The sequence below is a fragment of the Apium graveolens genome, chromosome 8, assembly GCF_009905375.1.
Source record: "Apium graveolens cultivar Ventura chromosome 8, ASM990537v1, whole genome shotgun sequence".
NCBI lineage: Eukaryota > Viridiplantae > Streptophyta > Magnoliopsida > Apiales > Apiaceae > Apium > Apium graveolens.
The window spans coordinates 251839228-251864761 of NC_133654.1; the positions used below are offsets into that span (position 1 = coordinate 251839228).

Genomic DNA, 25534 nt, shown 5'->3' on the forward strand with positions numbered 1-25534 from the left:
TCCCGGCTACCGATCCATCTACAAAGAGCTTCCATTTTCCTGGGATTCGGATTAGTTGTTCATCAGGCGAGAGATCTTTCGGACCCGAGAATGTGCACTCAACCACGAAGTCGGCCAAAGCCTGGGCCTTAATTGCCGTTCGGGGAACGTATTCGAGATCAAATTCCCCGAGTTTGATGGACCATGCTACGACTCTCCCAGAGGCTTCGGGCCTAGTCAAAATTTTCTTCAAAGGTTGGCTGGTAACAACTTGGACCGTCCGTCCCTGGAAATAATGTCGCAATTTTTGGGAGGCCATAACTAACCCATATGCGAATTTTTCGGCGTTGGGGTACCTTGTCTCTGCGTCTTTGAGGACATGAGACACGTAAAACACAGGATGTTGATTACCTTCATAATTTTTCACGAGGACGGCCCCCAAAGTTCTGTCGGACACAACTAGGTAAAGCTGAAGAGATTCCTTCGGATCGGGCCTCATCAAGAGTGGTGCCTTTGTTAAATATTCCTTTACTTCTTCAAACGCCTTTTGGCATTCGGGCCCCCACTCAAAATTCTTTGACCCTTTGAGCACGGCGAAGAAGGGAAGTGCTCTCTCGGCTGATCGGGAAATGAAACGCCGAAGGGCGGCAAGCAGGCCCGTCAATTTCTGTATATCTCTAATGCATTTGGGAGGTTCCATATTGATAACCGCTTTGATCTTCTCCGGGTTCGCCTCTATTCCCCGGGCGCTGACCATGTACCCGAGAAACTTTCCACTAGAGACTCCGAAGGTACATTTGTTCGGATTGATCCTCATGTTATTCTTTCGGAGAGTTTCGAAGCATTCCTTTAAGTCTTCGGCATGATCTCGGAACATTGACTTCACTATCATATCATCCACGTATGCTTCCATGTTCCTCCCGAGTTGCTCTTTAAAGACTTTGTTCACCATTCGCTGGAATGTGGCTCCAGCGTTCTTCAGTCCGAAGAGCATTTTAATATAAGCATAAGTCCCCTTCGGAGTTATGAACGCTGTCTTGGGCACATCCCTATCATTCATAGCAATTTGATGATAACCAGAAAAAGCGTCCAAAAAACTAAGTACCTCATATTCTGCCGTTGCGTCTATTAGTTGGTCGATGTTAGGCAATGGGTAGTGATCCTTCAGACATGCTTTGTTGAGGTCAGTGTAATCCACACACATTCTCCATTTCCCATTCGACTTCTTCACGACCACCACATTGGCTAACCAGTCAGGATACTCGATCTCCTCGATAAATTTGGCCTCTAAAAGTTTTTCCACCTCGGCCTCTATTACCTTCTGTCGTTCGACTGCAAATGTCCTCTACTTTTTCTTTACCGGCTTGGCCTCAGGCTGCACATTCAAGCGGTGCGTTGCCGTCTTGGGATCCAATCCGGGCATATCTTCGGGCCCCCAGGCGAACACATCATGGTATTTCCGAATGACAGCTATTACCTTCGCCTTAAGATCTGGCCCCATGTTTTTGCCTATCCGGACCATCTTTCCCGAATGGCCCACGTACAACTCCACTTCTTCAGTCTCTGCTGCGGGTTCAGCAATAGGACTCGAGAGATCGGCCCCAAATTTCTCCAACTCAATGTTCAATATTTCCCGACTTCCGCTGGGTTCGGATTCTGCCCGCTTCCTCTTCCCGGTTCCATCCGGTCCTTCATATTCTTGATCCTTCTCAAGGTTTTCGAGCATTATGATTCGGGCGGTTTTCTGATCGCCCCTAATTTCTCCTACCCCTTTTTCAGTTGGGAACTTGAGTTTGAGGTGAGGTATAGATTCCACTGCTTCAAAAGTTGATAAGAAGGGCCTGCCAAATATTGCATTGTATGGGCTTTCTATCCGAACCACATAGAACTTCACCAGCTTCTCGGCGATATATGACAACTTGCCCAGGAGGACCGGAAGAGTAATCGTTCCTTTAAACTGAATAGGATGTCCTCCGATAGCATAGAGGGGAGCCTCGTGGCAGGGCTCTAGTTGCTCTCCCGCCAAGTTCAACTTACAGTAGGTTTTGTGGAATAGTATATTAGCTGAGCTGCCGGTATCCACCATCACTTTCCATATTTTGTTCTGCCCGATGATAGGGTTGATGATCAGAGGGTCCTCGTGCTGGCGAATGACATCCTCATAGTCTTCAGTGCTGAAGGTCATAGGCATGTGGGGCTTTGCCTGTCCGAATTAATACAGATTGTACACCTGTCGGGCATACTTCTTCTTTGTTGTCTTGCTATCCTTATCCAGGATGCTTCCCCCAGATATAGTTTTTACTTCACCCCTTATCCTGTCCCTTCATTCTGGCTCGTCGGCCTCTACTTCCTCCTCTGGGTTCTCCTTCGGCCCCAATCTATCTCTCAGATCTCGGACGAACTGATTAAGCTCGCCGTCTTTGATCATGCGCTCAATGAGCTTCTTGAGGTGGTAGCATTCATCTGTGTTATGCCCCTTGTCCTTGTGATAGTCACAGTACTTATCGGGGTTCTTCTTGTGGTTCGGGACCTTCATCTTGGCGGGGCGAACAAATCCTGGCTTGCCCTTTATCTCATGGAGAATCTTGGAGATCGGCGCATTCAAAGGAGTGAACACGACCGAATCTCTATCTCGACGTCGTTCGGCCCCACGATCTGATTCCTTCCTTCCTTTCTGCTATCCCTCTGGTCAGATCCTGATCTTGAGCCCTCATATCTGTCGGCTCGCTTTGATCGGTCGTCCCTTCTTGTGTCTTTATATCCCCCAATACTTTCCATCTTACGGCGAATATTCTCGCCTCTCACATATATATCATTTAGGGATTTTGGGGGAAAATCGTAAAGAGATGAGCGAAGCTTTTTACCTTTATAGGGGTCTAGCCCCGCCGTTAGGAAGCCCATTGCTTTAATTTTGTCTAGATTGGTGACCATTCCCGCTTCTTCCTTGAACCTAGTGAGATAATCCCCCAGCTCTTCACTCGCCCTCTGCCGACAATAGACCAAGGCTTCGGTATCCTTCGCCTTTCGGCACATGTGCGAGTAGTACTTTAAAAATTTCCTCTTTAACTGCTCGTAAGACCCGATGGATCGAGGCTTCAGGGATTTGTACCACATCGAGGCAGACCCTTTGAGATAAGTCTTGAACATTTTGCACAACATGATATCGTTGTGGCTCATCCCAACCATCAGGAGCTCATACTTTTCACAGTGGTCCTCGGGGTCCCCTTTCCCATTGAACTCGCTCGTCTTGGGGAATTGTCTCTCTTCGCCCGGATGGGGTCGGTACAGTTCAATCTCTTGTGTTACAACAAGTTCCCGATCGGGCCTCCTATCACCGAAGAGGGCCTTCTCCAAGCGATTGAGCCTGGGGCGGGATCCATCGGGCTCTTCATCTGAATCGGAAGAGTAGGGTTGCTTAGCCCTCTTCCTTCGGGGATGCGAATCAGAGTCAAACTCATCTTCTTCGTCATACGCCCTACGTTCCCTTCTATCTTTATGTGCTCCGCCGGGTTCTTCGGCCCACATCGCTTCTCTCAAGGCTTGTTCTTGCAGTTCAATTTCCTCCCTCTGCAGTTGTAGGGCTTTCAGCCGGAGCGCATCGGCTTCTCTTTTCTTGGCTCGCGCTTTCGCTTCTTTGTCAATCTGATCAACTTTGGTCTTTCCCTTCTCCGCGGCCTTTTCTGCCCGAATCTTTAGGAGTAAGGCCTCTTCTTCAGGGGTTAGCGTGATAACCCCGTCCTCGTCAACTAGGGAGGATGGTTGTCCCTTTTCGGTGAAACCAGGTGGCGGTGAATGCTCATGAATTTCCGTCATAGTCTTCCCAACTTGTAACTCTCGTATGTCCCACAGACGGCGCCAAATATTACGCCCAGATCTTTCGGTCGCGTGAACAGGTTTCGGCTGTATTGAAGATCACTTCGGCCGTACCTGAAAGTGAAGAGAATGCGAGGGTTTGTACCCCCGATTCACCTCCGGTGTGAGAATCAGAATCTGGCTGTAAAAATAGGGTAGTAATACAAGAGAAGCAGAGTGTTGAGAATGTGTGTGTCTTGTCTTACTTCACAAGGGTTTTTATACCCAATCCTGCAGTGAATGCTGATCCGTTACTAATCATTAAGGATGGAGGGAAAAGGGGGCGTTATGTCCCTTGTTCTGTCCGACGGTCCACGAGTATTAGGCTTCGGCATGAGCTTCCATGGGCCTATGTTACGCGGGTCTGGAGGTCCTTCGGCCCAATAGCATAACCGCTTAATGGGCCTTCGTTCAATGGGGCTTATTGGGCCTATAACCAACACTCCTTGACTAAAATTTTACATAATTCTCAATTTATCATATTTTAGCTAACATTCTACTAATTATCATTAAAAATGCTCTTATAACACCCCATTGTTGCCTAGTTTTCCTAATCTATAAACACATGCGAACGAGCATAGTGCATAGAATATAGACGATAGTAGTCCGGTATTCTCATCTCAGGTAAATAACTAACGGTTTTTCTGTGAATAACTAATAGCACCATTAATTTAAGACATTGTTCCCGTTAATCTTACAAGATCAATTCAAATATATATTATTATAAACATAACCCAATCATAAAAACATAACCGAATCATCAAAAACACCACCTTTACAAAAATGTCATTTGTCCAGAATGTAAAAGTTATATTTCAACTTTACTTTTAGCATGTTTTAAGATGTTGGTCTAACGGCGAACACAAACAGTTGTTGATAAACAAATTAAATAAAAAATATGTGCTAATACAAAGATATAAGTTATTAATCACACAATCGAATCTAATCTAGTCTGATAATCATAAGGAAAATGAATGTCGTAAGAGAGAACCTTCCCGGTCCATCATTGCATGCATTGCTACTTGATGCTCCAGCTAATACACTCCATATTTTGCAATTTCATAATAGCTAAAAAGCTTTTTTGCATAATAATGATTTTATAAATAATAAACAGGGCCGAATGAAGCGTTTAAAAAAGCGGACCAATTAATATTTAGGGAGACTGATCCAAATTATGTTAAAGTTTTATATTTTATATTAAAATTTTCAAAGATTTGAAAAATTGGTATGACCGGAACTTTAATTTTTCTAATTATTTCTCACATCATACAAAAATTGAATATGCGATTCAAATTCAATAAATGTGTAAATGTGTTCAATTATTTGATTAAGAAATCGGTTTACGAAGAAATAATGTTAATGGCTGACGAGGAGGAATAATATAAGTTTAATTTACAAATTCAGAAATATTTGATTTTAACATGTTTGAAGGCATGGTAAATTTGAAAATGGTGCGCTCCAACGTTACATACGAATTTAGAGTCCCCGTGATTACATCAAACGGTCACAATTCTCCATGTGATTCTATTAAAATTGACCTCCTCTAGCTTTTTCCTTTACAACAGTTTTACAATTTTTACTCCTTGTTTTATCTATAAATAACAAAACTTCAAACTTCAAAACACAATCTCTTTATTCTTCACTGCCACACCTTTTCATCATTATTCCTTATTGTCTAAGTGAAGAAAAAAAATATTTCTACTTTATCTGACTTTTTTTTCTTACCCTTTATTTACACCATGCCATAAAATATTCCATACTATATATTAAAGTATATTATATTAGTGCTCTTGTCAGATTTCTTCTTATTTTTGTTTTTTGTAATTTTGATTGTTGCCCACATCTCAAAATGCAATCTTTTTTGTGGGTTTTCATTTTCTTGATCATCTTTTCATTTTCAAATTTGTCACTACAAGCTGCTGTGCTGCCACCAGCATGTTCCAGTGTAGACAGAGCTGCACTTCTTGGGTTTAAAGCCAGAATCTTGAAGGACACTACTGGGATTCTTTCTTCATGGACAACTAGAGATTGTTGTGATGGAAACTGGGTTGGGATTCAATGTAATTCTGCTACTGGAAGAGTTACACAGATGCAACTTCAAGGGCCATCAGATAAAGACAGTGGTTTGTACATGAAAGGCACCTTGTCTCCTACTCTAGGCAATCTGCAGTTCTTGGAAGTTTTGATCATCACTGGAATGAAGAGAATATCAGGAAGCATCCCTGAGAGTTTCGCAAATTTGAATCGCCTTACGCAACTTGTTCTAGAAGATAATCAGATTCATGGGACCATTCCTGCAAGTTTAGGCCACCTGGCTTTGCTCAAAGCAATCTCATTGAATGGCAATCATTTGACAGGACAAATTCCTGGCTCTTTTGGGAATATCAGAAACCTTGTCCAGCTTACATTAGCCAGAAATACACTGTCAGGTCCTGTTCCATCCACTTTCAGAAATTTACATAATTTACAGTATCTTGATCTTAGTTACAATTCCTTATCAGGGTCCATCCCCGGACTTGTAGGCCAGTTCAAGAATCTCACATTTCTTGACCTCTCCAATAACAAGTTTACGGGGAAAATTCCTAGTTCTTTAGGCAGTCTAAACAATCTGTTGGACTTATCCTTGAGCCATAATCAGCTCTCAGGAATCATCCCAGTTCAAATTGGCGACATAAAGTCACTTACTAGTTTGTCGCTGAGTGTGAACCAACTCACAGGTCAGATTCCAGAATCTATTTCGCGGTTTCAGAGTCTCTGGTATCTTAACTTATCTAGAAATGCACTTTCAAATCCTTTGCCTGGTGCCTTTGCCAAGGGCATCCCGTCTTTGTTATCTATAGACCTGTCCTACAACAAACTTAGTTTAGGTAAAGTTCCAGAGTGGATCACAGGGAGAGAACTTTCTGATGTCCATTTAGCTGGCTGCAATCTTGTTGGAACCCTCCCAAGCTTCAAAAATCCAAACTCCATAACCTCCATTGATCTCTCGGACAACCATTTCAACCGTGGAATTTCAAATTTCTTCGCAAAGATGTCTAGTTTGCAAAATGTCAAGATTTCAAATAACCAGTTGAAGTCAGACCTGTCAATGATCACATTGCCAAGAGGCCTTTCTTCCCTTGATCTTCACTCAAATCTGTTCTCTGGGCATCTCTCGAAAATTCTAAACAATAGCACAAGCAGATTTTTACAATTTGTTGATTTGTCCAACAACCAAATTTCAGGCAGTATTCCTGAGTTACTTGAGGGTTCAAATTTAATCTTGCTCAACATCTCGAGGAACAAGATTACAGGGAACGTTCCAAACTCAATCTCAAACCTGATCAAACTACAAAGGCTAGACATTTCAAGAAATCAAGTGAGAGGCACAATTCCGACAAGCCTTGGATCACTGCTTAAGTTGCAGTGGTTAGACTTGTCTATGAACAGATTAATCGGGAGAATTCCAGAGAGTTTGTTAAACATAGAAAGGCTAAAGCATGCAAATTTCAAGGCCAACAGACTATGCGGATTGATTCCACAAGGCAGACCATTTAACATCTTCCCTGCAGTTGCTTATGGACATAACCTGTGTTTATGTGGCAAACCCTTGCCACCTTGCAAGGGAAAGAAGAACAAGGAAATGAGCCAATAAAATGCTGACTCATTTCAAAATTAGACACAAGTTATTTATACATAGACATATGTATCTATGCCTGCATAAGCTCACCACATAAATTGTGAGCAATATGTTTTAATTATCAAAGTCCAGAGTTTCAGTGCATTCTTTTCACTTATTTATTGTAATAAAGTTTTTTATTTTACTTCACTTCAAAGATATATCCAATTACAAAATCCTGCTTATATCCTACACAAACCAACCATGGACATACATTCTGAACCAGCTTATTACCAATGCAACTTGCATGTCCAGATTTATGGTTGCACATATACAGATAGGTAGATTTAAAAAATATATATATAGATAGACGGTAGCAAAAAGAAAGACCTCTCCAGACCAATGATTACCTGCATCAAGAACATCTTCATTCTCAAAACCAACCTCTTAAAGACCTTTACTTCTGCCTGCAATAGAACCTTGTATATGCAACATTTACAGGGAAATTCATGAGGATCCCATGGATGTTACTTTACGTGACTTATGAGAACATTTTGCATTCATAAAAACATACAATAACCAAACCAGTAACTACACTAAAACCACTGTCAAGCTCACTATTTAATTTGTTTGGTTTGGACAGAACAGCACACCACTGTCAAGCTCTATATTAATTATTCTTTTCAAGTGCTTCCCGGTTTATATGTGCTTCGCATTTCTGTCCTATTTCTAAAACCTTCACAATGAGTGCAAGACCAGATATCGTTGACACTGGGTTGAATTCCCACCTGATTGCCTCTCAGGATGCATCTCTTTTGGAATTGGCACATTATCTGTATTCATAAAATATATCAGTAATTAATATAAACTCAGCGCATCCGTTACAAATAGGCAATATTCCTTCCTCATCACTAGTACTTGGTTTTTCACTTTCATTTTTCAGTAAAAGTTGATGTTCGTGGCTCCAATAATTAATATGATCAGGAGGTGTCACGGCAGCATCTTCCTACCATGATATACTCCCCTTCTTAATACATTGCTGCAGCGACGATTCACCCTCTGGCGCTAGGAGGTGCACAAAATCTGATTAATTAAAAGCACCTTCAAGCATCAATCTTCAATATATAGTGGAAAGGAAGAACGTCATTTAGGTATGTAGTAGACATCAAATTATAAAATTAAAAAAAACACACAGAAGGAATTCAACCTAAGGCGGAGGTGATGTAGCTCATATGACATGATGTGCACAGAGAATCTGCATTTGGGACTGTGGTAAAGCCAGACAGACATCAGAGTCCATCTTTTTTGACAGATTCTGCATGACTGGATATTTCTGGTAATTTTCTGTTGAGAATCTCACTAACAAGTATAGCAACATAGAGGCAAGTGTATAAAGAATTTAACAAGTTTAGGCCAAGACCACAGTTAACAAAACAAAACATGCAGGTAAACAAAATCAGTAACTGAAATAACGTAGAGAGAAAGAAAGATGTACCCGAAACCATAGCTTTCAACAGTGACTGAAATAAAGGTTTACAGATACAAAACGCCAAGAAAATGATTACAGCTGAGTCACCAGGCCTTACTCGAAGTCTTGGCTGCTCTTGAATAGATTATTGCCCCCTACCTGCTGCGTTTGGGATGTGCGCAATATCTCCACCAGGATAAAACAGCTCGGAGTTTATGTTAACAGCAGCAACAAAACCTCCACTTCGACCAGCACCTCAGTCGCCGGAAAATATCAGCACTTCAGTTCTTGTGGGAGAGAAATGCAGAGAGGTTGAAGAGAAGAGATGAGAATGTAGTGTGTTGTATTTTTTATTCATTCAGTTTAGCCTCTATTTATAGGAGAGGAAAAATGAAACTGTCAACACACTTAATATCTGAATTAAACTGCTTCATTAATAAAAAATAAAAACTGATCAGATTTTGAATTCATTAATGAAAAAATCAAAACTGATCATCTTTTGAATTTAAATTATTTGTAACAGCTTTTCACATTAACACCCACATTATTATCAGAACTTAAGTTAAGTTCTGATTTAACTCATCAGTACTTAAGTTCTGATTCGACTCATCAGTACTTAAGTTCTGATTCTGATATCAGAACTTGTTAAGTTCTGATTTTATTCATCAGTTCTTAAGTTCTGATTCTAATATCAGAACTTGTTACAGATCAGATTATTTGCAGGTTCAATATATTTAGACTACTTAGCCTATCTCAGAACCCAGCCCAATAATCCAATCACCGATAAATAAATTCGAATTAAAATAATTCTCAAATAAATAAAATCCTCGCCCAGGTCGCCTCGCGTACGCGAGACGCCGAGACATTCGCTCAAATCGCCCTTCGACCCGACCCGGTGCGGTGCGGTGCGTGGCGGGGCGGGCGCGCGCGCGTGTGTGTGTGTGTGCGCGTGAAGCACACAACAACACAATGGACCATCACACACCTTAGTAGTTGTATACTACTCATGTGGGTAATACCATATAAAGCACACAACCCCCTTTATTTATTTTAATGTGGGACAAACATTCTCAAATTTTCCAAGCTTTTCCAAGCTACTTTCAACTCTCATTTCATATGGATTTCATTAAGAAATTTCTTAAAACCATACATGAAAATTTAAGTTCAAATATCATTGAACAATTTCCAATCATTAGATTTTAGGATTAACATCAAGAACATAATTAAATTAAGCTCTAAAATCCTAATTTTCTAACAATCCCCCACAAATCCATACAGAAATGTGATCAATTTCCCATCATGACTTGTTTTTCAGAGTCGGTACCCTTCCGGGTTTGAACCCTCCTAATTCCTCTACTTCAATGGCTATCGGACTCAGATGGAATGTTTCACCTTGAATCTTAATCCGTTTAGTATAACCATATTCCATAGACGACGACAAGTCAAAGGTTATGGTGCCAATCTACGGCTTTGAGACATTAATGGTCATGTCTCGATCCTGTTCGTCGAATGCTTCAAGGATTAACCCTATCCTCTAATTACGACCACACAATTACATTCGCTTAGCTGGGCATCTCCAGAGATATACTGCCTCTATCTCGTCAAATGACTTGATCTCATTCAGAGTTTTAACACTCTTGCTTTTCTGGCAGTGTCAGTACCTTCTAGGTTTACAGGGGATAGACTCAGATACTATAGTATCATCTATGTAGCAAAGGTACTACCAACTCATCCTTACAGCTTGTTATTACCCATTGAATACACTTCGAGGGATCTCCTCTCATGTGTATTGGGTTCCCACTGTTGATGAATTATGATGGGTTGACAATCCCATCCCCAACCTTGACTTAAGGACCACTGCAGGTTCCAGTCCTTTAGTAAGAGGATCAGCTATATTATTCTGAGTTCCTATGAACTCTATAGCTATGATCCTATCAGTCACTAAACCCCTTATAGACTTGAGTCTAACTTGGATGTGTCTCTTAGTTTTAGCATTATGCTTTTTACTGCTAATCTTGTCGATAGTTGTTCGACTATCACAGTGAATAGCAATAGCAGGGAGCGGTCTGCTTACTACAGGTATTGCAGACATAAGTCCGTGTAACCATTCAGCCTCCGTCCCTGTGGCATCAAGTGCACACAACTCAGCCTCAAAAGTAGACCGAGTAACAATAGTCTGTCTGCTTGACTTCCAGGATATTGCTCCACCAGCCAAGGTGAACACGTATCCAGTCACTCCATTGGAACCAGACTTCTTAGCTATCCAACTTGCATCACTGTACCCTTCAAGCACACCAGGAAATCTCCTGTAGTGTAAACTAAGGTACATTGTGCCTTTTAGATATCTAAGTACTCTATCAAGAGCATCCCAATGAGTTCTGTTTGGACAGCTTGTATATCTCGCCAATTTAGACACAGAATATGAAATATCTGGTCTAGTACAGTTAGCAAGATACTGCAAGCTCCCAATAATCTGAGAATACCTTAACTGAGACACAGGCACTCCTGAAGTATTCTTGACAAGGGCAACTTTCGAATCATAAGGTGTACTAGCGATTCTACACTGTGAATAACCATATTTCTCAAGTATAGATTTCTCTAAATAATGAGATTGAGTCAAGGTTATTCCTTCAGTGGACTGAATCAATTTGATTCCAAGAATCACACTTGCCTCACCCATATCCTTCATTTCAAAATGTCTTTTCAAGAATTCTTTAGTCTCGTTAATAATTTCAATATTGGTTCCAAACAATAAAATATCATCCACATATAGGCACAAGATAACAAACTCATTACCTTTAACTTTAGTGTAGACACACTTATCACTTTCATTAATCTTATAACTGAAAGGCAATATAGTTTCATCAAACTTTTTATGCCAATCTCTGGGAGCTTGTTTCAAGCCATAGATGGACTTGATCAACTTACATACTTTCCTTTCATTGCCTGATGCAACAAATCCATCAGGCTGATCCATATAAATCTCTTCCTCAAGTTCACCATGAAGAAAAGCCGTCTTTACATCCATATGATGAATGATAAGACCATGGACTGAAGCCAATGCTATAAGCATTCAGATTGTTACCATTCTTGCAACCGGAGAGTATGTATCAAAATAATCAATTCCTTCCTTTTGCTTAAAACCCTTAGCTACCAGTCTAGCTTTGTACTTATCTATTGAGCCGTCAGGGTTCAACTTCCTTTTAAAGACCCATTTGCACCCAATAGTAGAACACCCAGGAGGGAGATCAACCAACTCCCATGTTCCATTGGAAACAATAGAGTCAATTTCACTCTTGACAGCGCCCTTCCAGTGCCTTGACTCAGAAGAATCCATAGCTTGCCGGAAAGTTAAAGGTTCGTCCTCGATATTGTAAGTGATGAAATCACCTCCAAAATCCTTGACTATTTTTGCACGCTTACTTCTCCTTGGTTCCTCTAATTCCTTAGGAATAGAGCTACTACTAGGTTCCGCCCCCACATTTGTCATCTTTTCCACATGATCAGGAATAGAACTTGATGTGTGAGTAGGATCTTCCTCAGAAGTCGTTTCAGGTATTCCAGTCTTCATAGGGTAGACATCCTCAAAGAATGTCGCATCTCGAAATTCAACTATCGTGTTTGCCACTATACCATCTATGTCAGATTTTAACACTAAAAATCTCATAGCTGTAGTGGTTTCAAGATAGCCCAGAAAGATACAGTCAACAGTCTTTGGACCTAGTTTATTTCTCTTGTGTTCAGGAACAAGCACCTTAGCAAGGCACCCCCACACACGAAGATACTTAAGACTAGTCATCCTGCATTTCCATAACTCCAAGGGTGTTTTATCCATGTGTTTCAGAGGGACTCTATTCAAAATATGGCAAGCCGTATTTAGAGCCTCTCCCCACATGTATTTAGGCAATCCAGAGTTAATAAGCATACTATTAATCATATCTTTAAATGTTCTATTCTTTCGCTCAGCAACCCCATTAGACTCAGGTGTGTATGGTGGAGTAACTTCATGAACTATACCATTGTTTGCACAAAATTCATTAAAAGCATTACTCGTATACTCACCACCTCTATCAGATCTCAATCTTTTAAGTAACTTACTAGTTTGTTTTTCTACTTCAGTTTTATATATAATGAATTTACTAAGTGCTTCATCCTTATGTCTAAGTAAATAAACATAACAAAATCTACTACTATCATCTATAAAAGTAATGAAGTATCTAAACTGGTCCTTGGTCAACACACCACCAAATTCACAAATATCAGTGTGTACTAAATCTAACAAGTCTGAATCCCTAACAACGTTATGAAAAGGTTTCCTTATCTGTTTAGCAGACACACATACTTGACATTTAGAATTCTTTTCTATGGTATATTTTGGAATCAACTCTAAGTTCATCATGTTCTTAAGAGCACCAAAGTTTAAATGACCTAGTCTAGCATGCCATATATTTGAGGATTCAATACAATTAACAGTAGGAATAACAGTATTATTCAAACTTCCCAAAACGGGATCCGCATTAATAACAAATAAACCATTTGACAAGTAACCCTTGCCAAAAGAATGTACCAGTGTGAATAAGAACTACTTTATTACACTTGAACGAAATTTCAAAACCACTAGAAACTAAACAGCTTCCACTTATTATATTTCTACGCATGTCGGGAACATGATGCACTCTCGTCAGAGATAGAATACGTCCTGAAGGGAACTTCAGATCCACGTTTCCAACTCCATGTACTTGAGCAGCACTAGCATTCCCCATCTTCACAGTCAGGCTATGACTCTGTTGATAAGATACAAATAAACTAATATCAGCACAAATATGTACATTAGCTCCAGTATCTATCAACCATTCATTTGACAGATAGGTAGAAAATATCACAGGGTTGTAGGATACATACCGGTCAACGTTGGTTTCAGAAGCCGTAGCCTCACCAACAACCATGTTCACTACAGGCCCACTTGCGGTTCCAAGCACAACATTTGCTTGTGCTACCTCGGTTTTCTTCGCTTTCTTCGTAGGGCAGTCCTTACTCCAGTGCCCAACCTGCCCACAAGACCAGCATGGTTTGTTTGCCTTGGGTTTCTTGGCCTTGTCCTTGTCACTCTTAGGTTTATTACTATTAGCTTTCTTAGCAAAAGCCTTCCTCTTTTGTCCTACAGTTGCTATGTTTACCTTCGAGGTACCGTGTTCAGTTGGCATCACATGTCCCTGTTTGGACTTGTGTTGTTCTTGTACCGAGATGTCCAGCATAAGGTTGGTCCAAGTGATCTCTCCTTTCTGTCTTTTCAGGGAGAGAGAGAACTCTTCCCAAGACTTCGGGAGTTTTTCAATCACACTCATCACCTTGAACTTTTCCGGGAGATTCATTCCAGACTCCTTCAAAGCATGCACTATCATCTCGAACTCATGCACCTGCTCAGTCATGGACTTATTGTCCACCAGCTTGAACTCGAGGAACCTTGCCACAGAATACTTTTCTAGACCTTGTGAGTCAGTATTATGTGTCTGGTCCAGCTTCTCCCATAAGAGTTTTGCAGAGTAGGCATCAGAAGAATAGACATCAAACAAAGTATTTGTTAGTGCCGAAAGAATGGCCGCTCTAGCCACTCCATCCTTCTCAGCCCACTTCGCAAAAGCCTTAACTGTGTCAGCCTTCTCTTGATCCACTACTGGTTTCTCATATTCCACAACCGGCCACAGACCCTTTATAGTCAACCACAGCTTCATCCTTTTCTGCCAGCGAGAAAAGCCAATGCCACCGTTGAATTTCTCCGGTAAACCGGTTAGTTCAACAGCCTGTGGGAAACTATAGGTGGTCCAATCAATGGCCCCAGCAGTTACACCCGAACTGCTACCACCACCAACGATAACCTCACTTTCGTTAACCATTATGCTAAATTCTAAATAACTAATAATCTCTTCAAGAATGTTGAGAATCTCACTAACAAGTATAGCAACATAGAGGCAAGTGTATAAAGAATTTAACAAGTTTAGGCCAAGACCACAGTTAACAAAACAAAACATGCAGGTAAACAAAATCAGTAACTGAAATAACGTAGAGAGAAAGAAAGATGTACCCGAAACCATAGCTTTCAACAGTGACTGAAATAAAGGTTTACAGACACAAAACACCAAGAAAATGATTACAGCTGAGTCACCAGGCCTTGCTCGAAGTCCTGGCTGCTCTTGAAGAGATTATTGCCCCCTACCTGCTGCGTTTGGGATGTGCGCAATATCTCCACCAGGATAAAACAGCTCGGAATTTATGTTAACAGCAGCAACAAAACCTCCACTTCGACCAGCACCTCAGTCGCCGGAAAATATCAGCACTTCAGTTCTTGTGGGAGAGAAATGCAGAGAGGTTGAAGAGAAGAGATGAGAATGTAGTGTGTTGTATTTTTTATTCATTCAGTTTAGCCTCTATTTATAGGAGAGGAAAAATGAAACTGTCAACACACTTAATGTCTGAATTAAACTGCTTCATTAATAAAAAATAAAAACTGATCAGATTTTGAATTCATTAATGAAAAAATCAAAACTGATCAGCTTTTGAATTTAAATTATTTGTAACAGCTTTTCACATTAACACCCACATTATTATCAGAACTTAAGTTAAGTTCTGATTTAACTCATCAGTACTTAAGTTCTGATTCGACTCATCAGTACTTAAGTTCTGATTCTGATATCAGAACTTGTTAAGTTCTGATTTTATTCATCAGTTCTTAAGTTCTGATTCTAATATCAGAACTTGTTACAGATCAGATTATTTGCAGGTTCAATATATTTAGACTACTTAGCCTATTTCAGAACCCAGCCCAATAATCCAATCACCGATAAATAAATTCGAATTAAAATAATTCTCAAATAAATAAAATCATCGCCCAGGTCGCCTCGCGTACGCGAGACGCCGAGACATTCGCCCAAATCGCCCTTCGACCCGGTGCGGGCGTGCGCGTGTGTACGCGTGAAGCACACAACAACACAATGGACCATCACACACCTTAGTAGTTGTATACTACTCATGTGGGTAATACCATATAAAGCACACAACCCCCTTTATTTATTTCAATGTGGGACAAATATTCTCAAATTTTCCAAGCTTTTCCAAGCTACTTTCAACTCTCATTTCATATGGATTTCATTAAGAAAATTTTTAAAACCATACATGAAAATTTAAGTTCAAATATCATTGAACAATTTCCAATCATTAGATTTTAGGATTAATATCAAGAATATAATTAAATTAAGCTCTAAAATCCTAATTTTCTAACATTTTCTGGAACAAAATATGCTTACCTAAGAGGATGCTTATGGTGAAAATTACGTGTTAACGAAGATGGTAAATTATTACGCCTGAGGTGGATCCAGAACGGATATGTGTAGCCCATATAACATAACTCAGTGTCTGCATCACATTGGAAACTTGCTATGCTCACTAGTAAAGTTAGCTTGTGACAGTGATAAGGAGGGTAAATATTAATATTATCTATAGGTATAACACATGCCAGGCAAAACTGAAAGTTACAATTAAGTCTATAACACCAGTAAGTGACCATTTCAACATGATACCACAATCACAACTGTCATTTTTCGAAACAAGAAACGTTAGATTATCACAACTATCACAATTATCAATAGAGGAGAATGGCCGTATACATAGATGTAAAACTTGTTCTCAGTGAATTGGATGTTTAGGTTTATGAGGTAAATTTGCACAGCTTTTGTGAAGATTGGAAAAATACATGCGTGCAGTCATCATCTTCTTTAGCACTACTAAATTAAATACAATGATAAACAACAGAGATCACCCTCTCGACTCACGAGCATGATAATCATCATTTTTCTTATAATGGTTAAAGACATCTTTAACCACACACTCTATGTGCAGGATTTATTAGTATGTATTTTAAATTTCTTTTACATCAATACTATGCCATCCTTCTGATTCAAAAACGAAATCAATTCAATATAATACATAGTCATATATATAGTCAATCACAAAATTGTAAATACTCGGACAAATTAAAATTGAATTTTCAACATTTTATTATCATTATCAAAACGAGAGAAATAGACATTCGCAAGACTAAACACGAGATGTGTTAGTACTTGATTAAGCCAAACTTACATTCAAGAGTGTACTAAATAAACTCCAAAAATTACTAAAATACGAAACTAAGCAGCACCATCACCACCGCCTATTAACTCGAACCAAGCATCAATAACAGAGCCATTTTTGAGACGAAGATCCTTAACAGTTTGATTCTCGCGAACCCTAGTACCGTTCAAAGTGAACCTGAGAGTCTTGTAATCTGTTCCATGAGTTTCACAGTATGAAATCATAAGCTTTTGTAAAGGAGCATCATGTTTGATGGTGCAGTAAAAATCAGGAATATTTTGCTGCTGCACTATCACTGTAATAACATCTGTGATCAGTTTTACATCTTTCTGTTCTTTTTTCTCCACCATTTTCACTAGTGTATGCTACTTGCATGAATGATTTGTACGTGTAGGTGTGTTTATATGTAGTGCTAAATGATAACTCCTGGTGGCGGGGCTGCTCCTTCGACGCCGTCCTGGATCCTTCGCCGCTGTAGAGGTGTAGCTGTGGTTGGGTTCCTACAAAACAACACCGGAAGGGGGGTTGGAGTCCCGCGGCGCATCCGGCGTGAGAGTAAGAAGTAGCTTTTTGGGAAGATGAGGATGAATATGAATGTAAGGTGGCTGTGTGTGTATATGAGTGTGAAAGAATGATTAACCCCAAAACCTCACATTCTTGGGCTATTTATAGCCCAAGGGTAGGATTTTGGGGTTGGTACCTCTGAATCGTAACCATTGGTTCTGGGAGCGGAGGACACCTGGCGGGAGTGGATGCTTTACACGTGTCAGCGCGGGACTGGTTGAGGAGTGTTTTGAGGATCCTCTGACACGTGCCCTGATTATTCCCATGATTGATGTGTGACAGTTGTCCCCGTCACGTGCTTGTGCCAACGTCTCACGTGCTGGGGTGTATCAGGGTTCTGCTTCCGGGACTGAGCTTGTTAGGAGTGGTGCCGTGCGGGACTACCCCCCCCAGGAGCCGCGTGGAGTTAGGGGCCTAAGAGTAGGCCTCCTAGGAGCTGTATGGAGTTAGGCGCTTAGGAGTAGGCCTCCCAGGAGCTGTATGGAGTTAGGCGCTTAGGAGTAGGCCTACCAGGAGCTGTATGTACTATCAGTATGTACTATAAATGTATAGTACATACTGATAGTACATACAGCTCCTGGTAGGCCTACTCCTAAGCGCCTAACTCCATACAGCTCCTGGGAGGCCTACTCCTAAGCGCCTAACTCCATACAGCTCCTAGGAGGCCTACTCTTAGGCCCCTAACTCCACGCGGCTCCTGGGGGGGGGGTAGTCCCGCACGGCACCACTCCTAACAAGCTCAGTCCTGCAAGCAGAACCCTGATACACCCCAGCACGTGAGACGTTGGCACAAGCACGTGACGGGGACAACTGTCACACATCAATCATGGGAATAATCAGGGCACGTGTCAGAGGATCCTCAAAACACTCCTCAACCAGTCCCGCACTGACACGTGTAAAGCATCCACTCCCGCCAGGTGTCCTCCGCTCCCAGAACCAATGGCTACGATTCAGAGGTACCAACCCCAAAACCCTACCCTTGGGCTATAAATAGCCCAAGAAGGTGAGGTTTTGGGGTTAATCATTCTTTCACACTCATATACACACACAGCCACCTTACATTCATATTCATCCTCATCTTCCCAAAAAGCTAGTTCTTACTCTCACGCCGGAGGCGCCGCAGGACTCCAACCCCCCTTCCGGTGTTGTTTTGTAGGAATCCAACCACAGCTACACCTCTACAGCGGCGAAGGATCCAGGACGGCGTCGAAGGAGCAGCCCCGCCACCAGGAGTTATCATTTGGCGCTAGAAGGAGGGGCTCTCCATCCTTGGGTCTCGGTGCCCCTGGATTCACCTTCATCAGCAAACTCTTCAAAGAGTCCATTTATTCAAACTTGTAAGAACTCAAGCAACCAACCCTTTCCGTAAACATGAATGTTGTTTATATCGGCCACGTTTGTATGCGCTCGTTACTTTAGGCCACGTTTGTGTGAGCCCGTTTTGTTGGTTAAGCCACGTTTGTGTGAGCTATCGTTAGTTTTAATCGTTATTGTTCTAGTTTGAATATAACTTTGCGTTGTACTTCATCGTTGAATAGTCCCATAAAATCGTTTGAACTGCTCCCAGGAAGCTATTTGCTAGTATTTGTTGTTATTTTGGGTAGTTTCTGCAAATTTCATAAAGCAACCTTAGACCGATATTCCCTGTGCCATATTGTTGTCATTTGTTGTTGGTGTTGTTGAGAAATGGCAAGACCAGGAAAGAATACCTCTGGGAGGCCATCTGCTAGTGCTCAGGTCCAGGAACCGGACCACTCCCAGGCTCTCGACCCAGGAGCCGAGAGAGAAACATTCCAGGAGCAACCACTACACACTCCCGTAGTGGAGAGAATTGTAAACACAAGGGATGCCAGGACCCTCATAGAGCTCAACCAGTACAAGTACACAAATGTCCCGGTAGCCGAAGAGCACATGGCTAACCTCACAAGTGATGAACTAGCAGAAGCAATCAGACTATACAGACAGGAGCAGACCCGCCTCCAAGAAGAAGCAGAACTAGAGGAGGAGCCGGAGGAATCCGGGGACTCCCAGCAATCAAAGAGGTCGGTGTTCGACCGCATTGGAGCCAAGGGGAAGAAAAGCAAAAAAGATCAAGGCAAAAAAGAAGCAGAAGCTGCTAATCAGAGAAAGTTGGAAGAAGTCCGGGAGCAAATCAGGAAAGAAGAAGAAGCAAAGCTCGAGCTAAAGATCCAAAAGAGAATACAATTAGAAGAAGAGAAGCTATTGACCAAGCCTAGGAGCAAAAGAACCCGGAGAGACCCCACTCCGGAGCTGATTTATGATGATGAAGAAGAAGAGAAGCAGAAGGACCTAAAAGACATGATCTATGAATTGCAGAGGAAGATGGACAGAGACTCAGGAGTGGAGATTGGAGAAACACTCACTCCTTTCAGCTACTCCTTAGAAGCTATCCCCCGGCAGCGGGACTTGAAACATTACAACTTTGACTCCTTTGATGGTCTGGGAGACCCGGAGGAGCACTTGAACTACTTTGAACAGATAGCGCAGATATACTACTACAATGACTTGACGAAATCAAGGTTCTTCGCTTCAACACTTAAGGGAGGGGCCCAGAGATGGTTCAGCAGAATCCCCTCCCGCAGCATCCATTCCTGGAAGGAATTTCGAGCCTCTTTCCTCAGGAGATTTCGGGCGAACAAAACGCACGAAATGCACATGTGTCACCTGGAGACAATCCGGCAGCACGACAATGTATCCCTATCTGCATACATGCGCCGGTTCCAGGAAGCAATCAATAAAGTTTCAAATCTGGATGAGAGGGAAGCTTTAAGCATTTTTAGAAGAAATCTGGACCCAGAGCACAACGAAAGGTATATTGTGGAGCTAATCAATAAGGAGCCGCAAAGTCTGGCAGCAGCTTATTCCATGGCTGCCAGATTCATTAAGGAAACAGACGTGCTCCAAGCAATGAGAATGACCCGGAATGGAGGGTTCAGGAGTAAAAACACTGAAGACCGACCGAAAGGAGGTTACCATCAGGACAAGAAATTCAAGCAAAGCAACCAAAGCCAAGAAAGATAAGCAAACCCGGTTTTCCAAAGACTTGGTCCTAAGCAGGAGTCGAACAGCGACCCAGGACCCGTGAAGCAAGCTCGGGAGCCAAAGCAGGAGCCGGACTGGACTCCTCTCAACATGACCCGGGAAGAAATCTTGAAAGAAGTCAAAGAAAAGCCTTTCTATTATCCTCCGAAGCCAATGCAAACTCCTCCGGAGAGTAGGCCCTACAATAGACAATGTGATTATCACGAGACCCATGACCACAAAACCGAGAATTGCTTATCACTAAAGTACTTCATTGAGGACCAAGTGAAGAAGGGGAATATGAACAAATACTTAGTTCGGGACAACAGCAGAGGAGAAGCACAGAAGAAAGGAAAGAATATAGTCAATGTGGTCCTAGGCGGATCCTACTCCCCACCCAGGAGCTCGGGCTTCGGCGAAGAAGTACTCTCAATCCAATCACTCCCAGACCTGGTGATATCCTTCAGCAGCAAGGACTATGAATGAGTCAACCCTCATCACAATGCAGCTTTGGTTGTCACTCTGGACATCTTTGATAATGAAGTAAGAAGAATGCTCATAGACAATGGCTCCTCAGTAAATATTCTATTCAAGCACACAGTGGATAGAATGCAGTTAGGGAGCGTCCGCTCAAATGAATGTCGAGAAGACCCACTCTATGGCTTCGGCCACAACTTAGTCCCGATCCAAGGAACTTTGTATCTGCCAGTCATTTTTGGATCTGCTCCTAACCAAGTGACTCATGCCATCAAATTTTATGTGATCAACGCTCCTTCCTCATACAACGGAATTATTGGCAGATCAGCTCTAACCATGATGCAAGCAATAACTTCAATCTCCCATCTCAAGATTAAGTTCCCAACCCCGACGGGAGTCGGGGAGATTAAAGGAGATTACGGAGTTGCTGAAATATGCTACAACCAGGGGTTAGTTATGGCAGAAACCCATCAAGATAACAAGAGGAAGGCTACGGTCCTTCGCAAGCAACAAAGCACGAAGAAGCACCGACCCCGGACAAGGGAAGAACCAAGCAAAACAAGTCCAGAAGAACTGGCAAGCAACCAAGTCATGGTAGTGGACAAGACAAATCGAGTCCTAGACCAACATCGTCCTACCATGCAAGCAACCGAAGAGCCTGAAAAAGCAAACAACTATCTAAAGAAGAACTCTGAAGCCCGGATTCATCAAATGATCTCAAACAAAGAACAAGCAAAAATTGAAGCAGCAGTCGAAACAGAAGAAATCGAAGTAGATGCAACCAATTCAAGCAAAAAAGTGAGGATTGGGTCAGGACTCGAGGAGTCCTTCAAGGAGAGATTAGTATCCCTGCTCCGGGAGTATAAAGATGTTTTTGCCTGGAGTCCAAGGGACATGCCAGGACTACATGAGTCCATAGCAATGCACAGCTTGGATGTCAACCCCAACAAAAAACCAGTAAAGCAGAAGAGAAGAAACTTTGCTCCAGAGAGGCAGAGAGCCATTGACGAAGAAGTAGAAAAGCTACTCAAAGCTGGAATTATCAAAGAGATCAAATATCCGGAGTGGCTAGCTAACGTGGTCATGGTTAAGAAGTCCAACGGCAAATGGAGAATGTGCGTGGACTACACTGACCTAAATAATGCATGCCCGAAGGACCCGTATCCCCTTCCAAACATTGATCAGCTGATAGATGCCACCTCAGGACATGTAATGCTAAGTTTCATGGACGCCTTCTCCGGATACAACCAAATAAAGATGAACCCGAAGGACATCCCTAAGACAGCATTCATAACTCACAGAGCAGTCTACGCTTATGTGATGCTACCCTTCGGGCTTACCAGCGCAGGATCCACTTACCAAAGAGCCATGAATAAAATATTCAAGTCCCAGATTGGGAGAAACTTGGAATGCTATGTCGATGACATGATTTCTAAATCAACAACTATACAAGGGCATGTGGAAGATCTGAAGGAATGCTTTGAAAATCTAAGGAAGAACCAACTCAAGCTAAACCCGGAGAAATGCACCTTCGGAGTAGGAGCAGGGAAGTTCCTAGGGTTCATGATCAGCAGCAGAGGCATAGAAGCCAATCCGGAGAAAATAAAAGCAATCCAGGAGATGAAAGCTCCCAGGACCCAAAAAGATGTGCAGAAGCTAGCAGGATCACTAGCAGCACTCAGGAGATTTGTCTCAAGACTAGCAGAGAGGTGCTTACCTTTCTTTGATCTACTCAAAGGAGCAACCAACAAGAAAGAGGTAAACTGGAGCCCAGAGTGCCAGAAAGCATTCGAGGAAATCAAAACTTACCTCTCTCAACCACCAGTCCTAACTAAAGCCAAGCCAGAAGAGCCTCTCTACTTATACTTATCAGCAGGAGCACAAGCCGTAGGAGCTGCCCTGATCAGGGAAGAAAATGGAACACAGCAACCAGTCTACTATGTAAGCCAAGTCCTAAAAGATTCAGAAACAAGATACCCAAGATTGGAGAAGTTTGCTTTTGCTTTGGTTACAACATCAAGAAAACTCAGACACTACTTTCAAGGGAGGGAGATCAAAGTAGTAACAAATCAACCACTAAGAAAAATACTCCATAAGCCAGAAATCTCGGGAAGACTTGTTAATTGGGCTGTGGAATTGAGCCAGTTCAACCTAAGCTTCATTCCCAGGACTGCAATCAAAGCTCAAGTTCTTGCAGATTTCATAATCGAATGCAACTTCCCAGAAGAAGACCAAGAACCAATGGACATGGATCAGGAGCCAAAAAAGGAAATTAGTCCGAGAGCCTGGACCTTAAAAGTAGATGGTTCTTCAACAACCGAGAGGTCAGGAGCCGGACTCATACTCAGGAGCCCAGAAGGATTCAAGATTCAGACAGCTATATCCTTTAACTTCCCGGCAACAAACAACCAAGCAGAATATGAGGCGCTGATCGCAGGACTAAAGCTCTCCCGGACTCTAAGGGTCCAGGACTTACAAATTTACAGCGACTCCCAGATAGTGGTCAAACAAACAAACGGAGAATACATAGCAAAGGACCCTACTCTGGCGAAGTACCAAGCACTGGTTCAGAGCTACTTAGCTTCAATCCCAAGCCACCAAATCCTCCAAATATGCCGAGAAGAAAATGAAGATGCGGATATCCTATCCAAATTAGTCCGGAATTCATCAGACCTAGACTGCTCAGTCTACTTCGAAGAGCTCCACAAACCATCCATTGAATCCGGAGAGGTCTTGGAAATAGAAAACACTCAAAATTGGATGACTCCCTTCATAGACTACTTGGACAAAGGGGAATTCCCAGAAGATAAAGGAAAAGCTCAAAGATTGAAAGCAAAAGCAGCCAAGTTCTTCCTCGAAGAAGGAGTACTCTACCGCAGGACCTTCTCATCTCCTACCCTGAAGTGCATTGGCCCAGAGGAAGCAAAGTACTGCTTGGCAGAAGTGCATGAAGGAATATGCGGAGACCACATGTCTGCAAAAGCCCTAGCTCATAAGATCATAAGACAAGGCTACTACTGGCCAACAATTCATCAGGATGCAATACAATTCGTCAAGAAGTGCAAGGAGTGCCAACTCTTCAGCAATGTATCCCGAATAAGCCCAGTCCTACCATCCTCAGTCCTGTCACCTATCCCCTTCGCTGTTTGGGGTATTGATATCATGGGACCATTCCCTCGAGCAAAAGGAGATCTAAGGTACCTACTAGTCTCTATTGATTACATGACAAAATGGGTTGAAGCAAAAGCAATGAGGACAATCAATCAGCAAGACTGCATAAAGTTTATGGACAACATTTTGATGAGGTTCGGAATACCACGAGTCCTAGTATCAGACAATGGACCTCAATTCGTTGGATCAGAGTTCGAGTCCTACCTCCAAGACCGCGGGATCAAGCACAAAAAATCATCAGTGGCATATCCCCAAGGAAATGGCCAAGTAGAAGTAACGAATAGAATCCTGCTCCGAGGTATCGAGAAAAGACTCAAAGAAACCAAAAGCAAGTGGCCAGAAGAACTACCAAGCGTACTTTGGTCCTACAGGACAAGCCCAAGGACAAGCACAGGAGAAACTCCATTCAAACTAGCTTATGGAACAGAAGCAATGCTGCCTATTGAAGTGGGCTCTCCTTCCCATAGAGCAATAAACTTTGAAGAAGAAGCAAACGAAGAAGGACTCAAAACAAACATGGAACTAATTAATGAAGTCCGGGACCAAGCTGTACAAAGGATGAAAAAATACAAGGAGAAAACAAGAGAGCACTTCAGTAAGAAGTCAAGAGTCAAAAACTTCCAAGTTGGAGACTTAGTCCTTCGAGACACTGAAGCATCAGATCCCACAAACACCGGAAAGTTAATGCCCAAATGGGAAGGACCATACAAGATCAAAGAACTCCTCAGGCCAGGAACATACAAGCTCCTCAACATGGATGGCTCAGAAGTCCCAAACACTTGGCATGGACTAAGGCTAAGGAAATTCTACCAGTAGTGAAGCAAACAAAGCAACCAAAAAACTTGTAGCCAATAGGGCAAGCAACCAAAATGTTTCTCCTTCTATATTGTATGAATGATCAATGAAAAGCTTTCTCTTTAAACTTGCATATTTTTCAAAAACAATCACTAGTCCGGACAAGCTATTGGTCTGGACTATAGCAACCAAATTCTATTAGAATTAAATCTCTAAGCAACCACTAGTCCGGACAATCTGTTGGTCAGGACTAGAGCAACCAATTTTTAGTTCGAATTAGTCTTCTAACTAAAAGCAGCCACTAGTCCGGACAAGCTATTAGTCAGGACTAGAGCAACCAACTTTTACTTAGAATTAATTTTCAAAATTAAAGCAACCACTAGTCCGGACAAGCTATTGGTCTGGACTAGAGCAACCAAATTCTATTAGAATTAAATCTCTAAGCAACCACTAGTCCGGAAAAT

General features: G+C 42.0%; 1 protein-coding gene across 1 annotated transcript; it reads left to right on the top strand.

The window, feature by feature from the left end:
• The first annotated feature begins 5481 nt into the window (after positions 1 to 5481).
• LOC141676926 (uncharacterized) lies at positions 5482 to 7660 on the top strand. The gene has a single exon (XM_074482641.1). The coding sequence runs from the start codon at positions 5681 to 5683 to the stop codon at positions 7463 to 7465; it is 1785 nt and encodes a 594-aa protein (XP_074338742.1). The 5' UTR covers positions 5482 to 5680; the 3' UTR covers positions 7466 to 7660.
• The last annotated feature ends 17874 nt before the right edge of the window (positions 7661 to 25534 follow it).

What these genes read in the sequence shown, in the direction of transcription:
- LOC141676926 (XM_074482641.1), top strand. Translation starts at nt 5,681, where the DNA reads ATGCAATCTTTTTTGTGGGTTTTCATTTTCTTGATCATCTTTTCATTT.